Genomic DNA, 10,869 nt, shown 5'->3' with positions numbered 1-10,869 from the left:
CATGTATGCAAGAACCCAGAGCATGCTGGCGGGTAGAGAAGGCCTCAGCATCTGTGCTTGTGAGTCAAACACCCCAAATGATGACACTGGGCCAAAGCCACAATGCGCCACTCACATGGTGGCAGCCAAGGGCTGGATGGCACCTGCCCTGCCCAGCCCACTGACAGCATCCCCTCCTCCTCCGGATCTGTCACGGGCTGTCTTTCCCACCTCTTCCAGGGGCCTGGTGTGGTGGCACAGGCCAGCAGGGGAGGAAGATTCCTTTTAGCTACTGAGTTAGAAAAATGAGTCTCTTTCAAAGAGGTTTCAAGCTGAACATGGGCTCCAGCAACCGCTACTCAAGCCAGACAGGCATCATGAGAGGAAGGAGCCCTGCAGCGACCACAAGGCAAGGGGAGACCTTGGGTGGAGGGAGGTGTCCTGGGAAGAGGCCAGGGCAGTGAGACCCTGGCCTCAGACAGCTGCCCTGAGGTTTAGGCAGTCCCTCCGGCCTGAGGCTGTCAGAAGGAACAGTGCCAGAGTGTCCTCAGGACCTCCTGTCCCCTAGGCCAGGATTTGCCCCTAAGCTCACACCAGGACAAGCTCAGCATGTCTCACAGACATTCCTACAGGTGAATGTGGCTTTGCACTGACAAAACAGGTAACTCTTGTTACCTGAATCTATTCATCCCTGAGTTCACAGAGCAAGAGTCTGAAGAGCAAAGGACCCCCACATTAGCCAAATCTCTGCTTCTTGAGAGAGGACAGTATGAAGGCAACATGCTCTCACTGTCACACTACTGGGTGCTCACGACACCTGAGGCCCATTGCCAGAGGCAGCCCACACCTCCCCTCCCGTCTGCACCTCCTGAAATGGGCCCCAGGCTGCTTCCAGTTCCTACCACCAGAGTTACTGCCAGGCTGGTTTTGTTGTTTTAGGAACTGGAATTATGATACACTCCTGGACCCACGGTCACCTGGAGCAGGGGTCAGAGCAGCCACAGAGGACAAGTCTTGTGCTTTTGTATTATTCTTTATTTATTGGTCCTACCAACATGACCTTTACCAGGCCCACTGTTCCTATGTGCACTGGCTTTGCAGACATTCGTGCCATACGCCCATGTCCCAAGTTGAGACTGATTGCTCCTTCCTACTTCTTTTCCACGCTCTGCCTCATTTTCTCAGAATCGGAAGGCATTTTTTGTTTGTCTGTTTGGGTCTGTGTAAAGGTTTCTTGGCAGGAGAACATGCATATGATCTTAAAATAAAGACAACATTCTGACACTAAGGTAATGCACAGAAAAAAAATACAGTACTCAGACATCATTGCAAATAAATACCCCATACAGATGAAGTTATCGTAAATGTAACATTTCTTATGAATCAACACTGTAATATAACGTAAAAATAGGGGTCCCTACAACTAGGAATAAGAAATGCTTATTCCAGGAAACAGAATTCTTTTATTCTTGCTACTTATACATTATTGTAATTTGTCCTTTATTTTGGAGGAGAGAGGACACTTTCTTCCTCTGTGAGTACCAATTTTACCATAAGCACAGCCTCCCTCAGCAAACCCGACAAGACACAGCCCTGGATTGCTGAGGGGCTTTGTCGAGTTCTGTTTCCTGAAATTAACAGTGATTAGTTACACCAAGCAAGAGAATATAGAACGTCTCTTCCTCACATTTGCAAAGAATACTATGGCTAGCCCTCACCCCACCGCACGAGGCCGACTGCGCCGGCACCCTGCCTCCCGCTCTTCACAAACGTGGCATGTTGTTCGCACCGCTTGCTTAGCTTGTCCCTCAGGTCCATTTGGTTCCCAAAGCACACTCAACGTGTGTGTGTTCACTTTCCTTTTCTCAGCCCCTGAATTTGCAAGGATCTGCATGGTAAAGAATCACTGACTAACAGAATTTTGCACAATTGCTGTTTTCTTTCCCTCAATGAAGATGCCCAGGTTCAGGTATGAAGGTGTGCGCCCGTTCACACCTATTGGTCTACCCTGGCCTTCAGCATTCCCAACTAGCTCTTCACCGTCCATTTTAGAGCATCAACTACGCTGGGACACCTCCCTTAACTGATGAAGGCACTACTGGTAATGATTACTAACAAGAAGGCGTTGAAATAGAACACCCTAAAAATCGACGACTGTAGGATTTTCTAAGTGTACCACAATTTGGCACAACAACCAGAGTAACAAAACAATTCCAATTTGGAATTTCACTGGTACAGTTGTATAAAATTCTGTTAATCAGTCATGCTTCACAATGTCCTAAAACCCAGAAGATTCTGGAATTTGTAGGTAATACTACTCACTCAATAATTTATCTTTTTGTTTTCAAGTGCCTATTACTGTTTAACCAGAGCAAAGGTCAAGTTTTCTTCTTGTTACATTGAACTATTCCTAAGAATAATAATAATACGATATGAAAAACCCCAGAATCGGAAATACCCTGGATTTCTTAATGAACATGGCATTTAAAATCTGTAATTTCAAACATGAACCGTAATGCCGTATGACCTAGAAGGCTGCTGAACCACAGCGTGGATACGTCTCGCTGAGCTCCTTGCCGGGTCGAGGCCTTCATCTAAACAGTCTAGAGCTACACGCTAGGAAAACACATCCGTGCCACGTGCCGACGTCAGATCAACACGGCGGGAGCTAAGACAGAGCTACAGGACCACGAGACAGACCACAGCATCTGAGACCGTCTCTATGGGAGGGATTAAGGAAGCAAATATAATATCAAAATATCAAAAGTGCACAGGTTGATCGGATAAGAAAGGGCATCTGTAGCAGGGAGGCCCGGTGTCGAGCGTTTCTAGCGGGTTTCTGAGCGAGCCTGGTGGCCGCTGTCCAGGCAGGTTCTTCGGCGCTGTGCAAAGGGCCTTCCAGGCAGCAGCTGGTGGCATTCTCAACATTAAAGCTTTCTTGCCTCTGCCACTAAACACTCAGGGAATGCTAACTTGGAAAGAAATGCAGTGGCATATCCAAACACGTTTCTAAGTGGACTTTTAGGCTGCCCTTCCTTCCTCTGCGTGGGCCCACGGGAGGGGGAGGGGCTGCAGTGTGACAGGGCCACGGCCGAGTCCTCCCGGCAGCTACTCTACAGCTGAAAACGGGAGAAAACAAGACAGCGTTAGAACCGGCACCACTCAGACAACCGAAGCTCTGGCTGGGTGAGGACGTGGTGCGTTAGTCGGCGGCAGAGAAGACCTGCATGTGTTAGGGGGGGCCACCAGCCCCAGTGCCTCAGGAAGACCCCTGCAAGTATGGAGAGAAGCTGCGTGCCAGGCTCGGTGGCGGGCGGAAGCGGCGTGCGGGGCTGGCGGGCAGCCATGCCCCTGGAAGACCTGCTTGCAGAGGGGATGGCCTGACCCCTCCTCAGGAGGGGAGGGGGATCCGAGACCCGACAGCCCATCAGCAAAGCAGCCTGGAGCTGAGGGCTGGTGCGGCCTGGCCCACCTCTCCCCACTCCAGTTGTCTGCCAAACCCAAGGCAGTCTGTGCAGTGCCTGGAGTCTGGTGGGGACTGAGACGCGCTTGGGAACCAAGGTGAGAGCTGTATGAGGGGCAACGCAAACCCCCTCTGGGCCTCGGAGAGATCAGGCAAGGAGCCCTTCAGGGAAAAGACAGAAGCCTCGTGTCTGGCAGCCCCCACGGGCAACAGGGAGAGAAATACTGCAAAGTCCTGCTTCTGAACATGGGGCCTCAAGTGGCCTGTGGCTGCCAGCTCTGGGAACGGGAAGTCCTACAGCTCCCTTTGCTGCCCGTCCCACATCTGGAACCACACCGACGAGGGGGAACCATCCGCCTCCTGCGCGTGTCCTGGAACAGGCCCAAGGCCGTGCGGGGCTCCCTCCCCACCCTAGGCTGGGCTCTGGCTGCAGATGTGGGAGTCCCTCGTTTCAGCTCATCTGCTGCGGGTTTCCAGAGCCCTGTTCTGGGGGGGTCTGATGATGAGCACAGAGTGAAGAAACCTGCCCTGAAGGCTGGGACACCCTAAGTACAAAAGGATGGGCTTCCTGTGAGGAAAAGGTCTGGCCAGGCACTTAAGTTTTTCTCACGAAAAAAACCCAGGCCTTGGGCCTGCCAACGTGTCACCTCACAGGTCAGCAGACAGGTGTGCAGCCTCAGAAAGAGAGGCTGAGCCTGCTAAGCTCTGTGCCCCACGAGCAGTGCCCTGTGCCCAGGCCGGAGGACGCAGGGCTTGGGGCTACTATTCTTCTGGGCGTGGGGGAGGGGACTGTGTCCCAAATGTGACGTGCAGTGAGATGCCACATAAACCACAAAGGAATCCTCTGTAAACCATGCCAAGCTCTGCACGGCCTCTGACGCTGTGCCTGGCGCTCGGGCCAGAACCTCTAACACTGTTTCTGGTGCTGGGGCGGCGCCACCTCATCAGACACATGCAGGGACATGCAAGTTCAGCTCGGGTTCTGCCCCATCCCCCACCCTCTGCAGGAGCCAACGGCACACTGGGAACCACGTGTGTGCAAGGACATGTGGCTCTGACCCACCTTGACACGCCCCCCCCCCCCCCCAGAGTAGCTGCTGTGAGGGGCGGTCCCGAGGGGTGAGAACAGACACAGAGCTCACAGGGTCCAGGTGGAACAGCACGCCGCCTCGGCCAAATCCTTCCCTCTGTGCATTAGTCACGGTTAAGAGCAGCCTAGCACCGCGGTCCCACTGCTGCTGGGTTAGTGCAGGTGAAGCGGGCAGGTGGCGTGCCGCAGGGCCGCTGCAGCTGAGGCCCCGTGGCCCTAATCGCAGTAGATGTTATACTTCTCGCCGCAGAGCACCTGGGTGGTGAGCCCGGCGCCCTCGGCCCTGTCGCCGGCACAGGCGCAGGTGTGACTTACGCTCGGGGTGCCCGGCTTGGCCTTGGAGGCGGCCTTGGCGCGGCCCCGCCGGGTCTGCTCGTGGTCCAGCTCGAGCAGCTCCAGCCGCTGGGTGAGTGCTAGCTTCTGTTGGATGGCCATGCGCAGCAGGGAGTTGAGCGTCTTCTTCTCGTCCTCCGCGGCGGCCAGCTGCCGCTGCATCTCGTCCAGCTGCGTGATGTACTCGTCACACCTGCGGGGACATCAGAGGCGAGAGTGCGGCTGAAGCAGCCGGCACAGCACACGGCACCCGTGGCTGAGGACCCGCCTGCAGGGCCTGGCCGGCGGGCAGAGGCCAAGAGGACTCAGCAGCGTCCTGCTCGCTGGGCTGGAAGGTGGCGGCTGCCCCTCGGCGGTTCAGCTTCCTCTGGGAAGGGCTCCCCAGCTGGTTTCCACTAAGGGAGGTGGCAGCGGCCGTGCGGGCCTCCAGATGGCCAAGGGGCACCTGGCCCTCACGGGTAAACCCACAGGCAGGACTTGGCTTGTTTCCGGAGTGGTGTGTGCACATAGTAGATGCTTAGTAAGTCACCAAATGGCCAACCAGAGTCTGGGAAAGGCACGTGTGGACGTGCCCCCTCAGTCCTCTGCTTAACTGTGCCCTATGCCCCCTCTGTCTGTGGAGCTGGGAGAGAAACACCCCCTCCAGGTGTGTCCCTGAGGGAGGCAGCGGTGGGCACGCCTGTCCCTCCCCTCCACCCACCACGGGCCTCCCTCTCTGGGGGCCAAGGGCCCAACCACAAGTTTGTGCTCTCAGCTGCATTTGAGAAGCCAAGTTCTTAAGTGGAACAGGTTGCGGGAGTGAGGGTCACCACGCCACCCACGTGGTGATGGAGTGATTGTGGGGTCTTTCCCAAACTCTTCGCCAGGAGGCCAGGGAGCCTTCAGGGAAGGCTGGAACTTTCTTTCCTTGTCTTTGCCCCTCTCCGACAGCATGAGAAGTAGCAGACCCTGATCCGGGTTCCAGCCCCATCTAACCCACAGCCTCTGCCTCCCTGCCCTCAAGAAGAACCCGCCTGGACCACCGAGGTCCCGTCCCTGGTGCCTGCCCAACACCAGCCTCTCTGGGTAGTGCAAACACCTGAAACCAGGCCCTCCAAGCAGCCTCCTGCTCTGCCTTCCTGGTGGAGGCATCTGAATGCCCCTGTCCACAGCTGGCTGCCCTCCCCAGCTTAATCCCCGATGGGCAGGTCAGACGGGGCACCCCAGGACCCCGCCACTGCTGGGCAGGCAACCTTCCTTGTGAATCTACAAACTTCCTTCTGAGTTCTGGGGGGCTAACTCCCTGTCTGCCGGGTGTTGGCCTCAGCCCGCACCCCCTTCAAACCTGGTGCCTGCAGTTGGCCTCTGGGCCCTGGCCTCTCAGCCTCTGCTGCCAGGCCCCTCCCTCCTGCAGCATGCGGCCGACACTGCACGCAACAGCCTGTGGGCCTTCACCACTGGCAGGGATGGAGCCCCCCGCACGGCCTGACCCCCCTGGCCTGCACTGGCAGGAGCCACGGGCGGTACCTGGTGGCGAACATGGCGCGCAGGGAGGAGAAGGTGGCGGCGTCCTCCTTGAGGGCCTTCAGCTCGTTGCGCAGCTTCATCATGGTCTCGGTCACCATGGCCTTCTCATTCTCGTACTTGCTCTTCAGATTGGCCAGGGCCACCTCGGCTGTCTGGGGATCAGACACACAAAGGGCAGGGGCTTGAGAAACACAGGGAGGGGTCTGCCTGCCTCCGCGGGTCCCCATCCGAGGCCCAGGGAGGGAGGAGTCCCTCCCGGCCACACACCTGCTTGTTGGCCTTGAGCACCGTGCGCAGGGTGGTGATCTGCTCCCGCTTGGTGCTCAGCAGTGACTTCAGTTTGAGGATCTCCTCCATGAGCGCCTCCCGGTCCTTATCCGCAGCAGGGCCCAGCTCCTGAGAGGCCAGGCGCTGCCGGGACAGCTCTGTGGTGCGGTCCACGGCCGCCTGCAGGTGCCTGATCTGGTCGCGGATGATGGCGATCAGGTTATAGATGTTCATGGGCTCCCGACGCGGGTCGCTCAGGGGCGAGGGCAGAGAGGGGCTGGGTGAGGGGTTGCTCTCCCCCGCCCCGCCCTCTGTGGCTGGCGGCCCTTTGGGCAGGACGGGCGAGCGGTGCCCACGGGCCTCAGGGCTGCAGTGGCCGGTGCCGGCCGGGCCCTCTCGGTAGTAGTCCAGCACGACGCGGGTGGGCGTCTCGTTGTTGCACATGCACACGTGGTGGTAGAGGTTGGCCAGCTCCTCGCTGAAGGTCACCAGCTCATCCTGGGCCACGCTCAGGCTGCCCTGCGTCTCACCAGCGACGTCACTCACCTTCTTCAGCTCTGCCTGCAGCCGGGCCAGCAGCTCGCGGTCCTGGCAGCTGGCCTTCTCCAGCAGGGAGACCTTCTCAGCGAGCGCCTGGCTCTCGGCCTCATGCTGGCCCTTCTCCTCTGCATGCCGGGCCTCGCCAGCCTCATGCTCACTGCGCAGGGCTTTTAGCTGCTCGCGAAGCTCACCTGCCTCTGCCAGGGCCACACGGTACTTGCAAGCCAAGATCTCAGGCCCATTGATGTCCACCTCGTAGTAGTCACCGTCCTCATGGCTGTCACGCTCCTTCTCACTGTCCAGGGCCGTCCGCCGTTCCTTGCTGGCTTGCAGGCGCCGCAGAGCGCTGAGGTTCTCTGTGAGGCGGCTCACCTCCTCATGCTGCTCCGACAGGGCTCCCCGCGCCTGCTCCAGCTGTTTCTGTGTGTCCTGCAGTGTTGTCAGCAGGCCCACCTTCTCCCGCTCCATCTGCAAAAGCACAGGGGGACCCATCAGCAGCCTGCAGGACCCCCGGGACAGACCCAGTGGTGACCCTGCCTGTGCCCCAGCTGTCACGTGCTGCAGGTCTGTGATGTGTGCAATGGGGGTGCCGGTGTAGGGCCTCGATGGGCCCTCCCTGCCTGGAGGCTTGCGGAGCTGGGCGGGCCCCTCCTTGGAGATGGGACATGGTGCAGACCCCAGGACTCTGTTCTGTCCAGGGCAGGAAACTCTGACGTGAGGCATCCGCAGGATGCAGCGCGGGAGGCTGCACGTGGACCCCATGAAAGGGCACGAGCAAACCTGGGGAACCCTGGGGCGAGCCCAAACTGCCACCTCATCATCAGGAACCTCCTTCTCTGGGCACCTCCCCTGCAGCTCTACAGCTCCGCTCTGGGTAACAACGTAGACTTTACAATAAACACTAGTACTCTAGAGGGGGTGCACAACATCGACAAAGGCCCGGCATCTGGTCAACCCTGTGGGGGGCGGGGCTGGAGGCGGGGACAGTGCGCACAGCCCTAAGGCCCCTGGGCTGTGACGACCCTGGCCGCCCGCACCTGCATCAGCTGCTGCTTCAGCTTCTGGATCTCGGAGATGTTGAGCTCACTGAGGAGGTCGGACACCAGGCTGGGGGAGGGTGGGGCGAGGCCGTCCTTGGAGGGTGTGGAGGTCCTGTTGTCCAGTGGCAGCTTGGCCAGGCCGCCGTGCTCGAAGCCGTTGGCCAGGGCCTCGGGGTCATCGCTGAGCTTGAGACCCTCCAGGGAGACGTGCAGGTGGCTGGTGTAGAGGGAGTCGTTGATGCTCATGTAGTGGGACAGCTCCTTGCGCAGGCTGAGCTTCTGCTCCCGCTCCGTCTTCAGGGTCTCCAGCGCCTCCTCCAGCTGCCGCTCAGAGATCTCCTTGAGCCTGATGGCATCCTCCAGCTGGCTGTTGAGGTACTCAGTCTCCTCCTCCAGACGCTTGATCTCGTGCTTGAGGCCCTCAAACTCCACCTGGAAAGAGAGCGACACTGTGCTGTGCCCGTGCGAGGGGGAAACACCAGCATGTGGATGCCACAGCAGGGGTTGACCGACGCTCGAGGGTTCTGGGCACGAGGTGCACACCCACATCTGGGACCTGTGCACCTGCTGTCAGCAGAGCCAGAGACACGACACCCCTGCTGCACCTGGGTCGGGTCACTCAAAACATCACCACACGCACACTGGCTGTAAATTCTACAAAGCTATTTAACGAACATGAAGAGTCAGTTAAATATTTTAAGAAACATAAAACCCATATCGACACGTATGTGATACCCATCACTTCTAATCCTATTTCCAAACAAAAGCACAACTGCTCCCGCGGAGGAGGGACATGTCGCAGCGCTCCCAGCACCCAGACCCCGAGGCACCCCAGCGGGAAGGGAAGATAATCCAGAGTCACAGGGGTTGAAACCGTGTCTGCGGACGGACGAGGGAGGCGCCTGCAGTGGGGGCTCAGGGCCTATGGGAAATTTCTAAAGATACTTATCATTCTGTTATATTGGTGCAAGAAGTAAGGAACAAACCACTTCGGTGCAGGACTGAGTGGATCTTTAGGAGTCACGGCCCAGGGGAGGGGAGGCCGGGGAGGGGCCTGGACTCCACCACCTGTTTCCCTGTGTGGCCTGCTGTGCAGCCCGTGTCCTGCTGTCGACATACACAGACAGGCCCAGGCCTCCCCACACAAGATTTAAACATCCAGGGTGCTGAGCTTTAGGGTTCCTGGGAAAAGGTCCCCCAGTCCCCAGCCTGCAGAGCTGTGACCCCTGGAGAGGTAGGCGGCAAGTGCAGACCTCCAGGGGTATCACGTGGGCGTCCTGTCACCAGCAGAGGTGACCCTTCTCACCCCGCCTGTTGTTGGGGTTATCTGAGAGCAGGAGATAAGAGCTCGGACATCTCCCTACTGCTCTTCAATACCCATCGGCTCTACCCGGGGGGCGGGGGGGGGGCCACCAAGGCCCGGGACCACACACAGACAAGGGAGTGGGCAAACTGAGGGAGTGGGAGGGATGGAGCTGGACATCCTGCCTCTTGCGGTTTGGGTGTCTCCTCTGCATCACCTGTATTTTTTTCCACTTTTGCTGACTGGGACACCTTGGCCAGGCCAGCGGTCAGCCAATCCTACAGGCAGAGACCTCGTTCTTGTGGTCCAGGAGAGGCCGGGCCCTATCACCCCACCCCCCAGTCCACAGCAGTGTGCTGTGCGGCCCTGGGCACGGCTGTGGGGAAGGAGGCGGCGAAACACCCGTGGACCACAGAGACTGCGAAGTGAGGGGCAGGGGCCGCAGCCTGGACACTTGCCTGGTTCTGCCTGAGCACAGACACCTGCTTCTGCAGGCTGATGTTCTCCTCCTCCAGCTCTGAGTAGTCCTGCAGCAGGCGGGCCTCTCGGAACTTATACTCCTTGATGTCATCCCGCAGGCGGCCACGCTGCGTCTCCACATTCTGGTTGATCTGCAGAGAGGAAGGTGGGTGTGGGCAGCTGGTCACAGCTGGTCCCACCAGCGCTGGCGGCCACGCAGCTGGGACTCCAAGCCCAGGCCTGCATGGAGCCTGGTGTGGCCACCCAGAGGGAGCCACAGCCCGGGCAGAGTGCTCTCTGGGCAGAGAGGCTTAAGTGCAGGGTCTTAGCCTGCTCTGACCCCTGGCTCCTTCATCTGTAAAATGGGCTAAAAGCAGTCCCTCCCGCACATGCCGCAGCTGCTGGAACAGCTCAGTGCCATCTGACCCAGCAGTGCCCCTCCTCGGCAGGCACCCCGAGAAGCAACGGCACTAGTCACAGTAGCCAAATGTGGGAACAACCCAAAGCCCACTGACCGGCACACACATAAATGACATGTGATACATTCACACAATGGGTGTTGTTCAGCCATAAGAATTGACATGACAGGCCACCACGTGCCGTAACGCAAAGGAACCTTGAACCCACTACCGTGAGGGAAAGAAACCAGACGCATGGCCACGCACCATATGATTCCACACACAGGAAATGTTCACAACAGGCCAATCCACACACAGAGGGGGCGGAATGTGGGGTGGGGGGGAACGAGCACCTGGCACGGTTTCTTTCTGGAGTGTGATGGGAGTATTCAGAAGTGGACTGGGGACGGTGCATAACCCTATGTCCCCGTGAAGTGACTGAGCTGTAGGGGATGTGGGTTATCTGAGTGAAGCTGCTACCCGAGGACGCA

At 58.3% G+C, this 10,869-nt stretch overlaps 1 protein-coding gene across 2 annotated transcripts in view; it reads right to left on the bottom strand.

Annotated features, from left to right (window-relative positions):
- Nucleotides 1-993: 993 nt before the first annotated feature.
- The window catches only part of BICD2 (BICD cargo adaptor 2), a 45,359-nt gene continuing 35,483 nt past the window's right edge, over nucleotides 994-10,869 (bottom strand). Inside the window, exons 3-8 of one of the 2 annotated variants that reach the window (XM_027616232.2) lie at nucleotides 9,980-10,132; nucleotides 8,216-8,650; nucleotides 6,639-7,646; nucleotides 6,372-6,523; nucleotides 4,848-5,058; nucleotides 994-3,098 (exon numbers count right to left, since the gene is read on the bottom strand). In XM_027616232.2, the coding sequence (XP_027472033.1) occupies nucleotides 3,093-3,098; nucleotides 4,848-5,058; nucleotides 6,372-6,523; nucleotides 6,639-7,646; nucleotides 8,216-8,650; nucleotides 9,980-10,132 (1,965 nt within the window). In that variant the 3' untranslated portion in view covers nucleotides 994-3,092. Of the gene's footprint in view, nucleotides 5,059-6,371; nucleotides 6,524-6,638; nucleotides 7,647-8,215; nucleotides 8,651-9,979; nucleotides 10,133-10,869 lie in introns of both variants that reach the window. The other variant, XM_027616231.2, reaches the window with a different exon arrangement.

Source organism: Zalophus californianus, chromosome 13, assembly GCF_009762305.2.
Source record: "Zalophus californianus isolate mZalCal1 chromosome 13, mZalCal1.pri.v2, whole genome shotgun sequence".
Taxonomy (NCBI): Eukaryota; Metazoa; Chordata; class Mammalia; order Carnivora; family Otariidae; genus Zalophus; species Zalophus californianus.
This window is presented reverse-complemented; position numbering and strand designations above follow the sequence as displayed.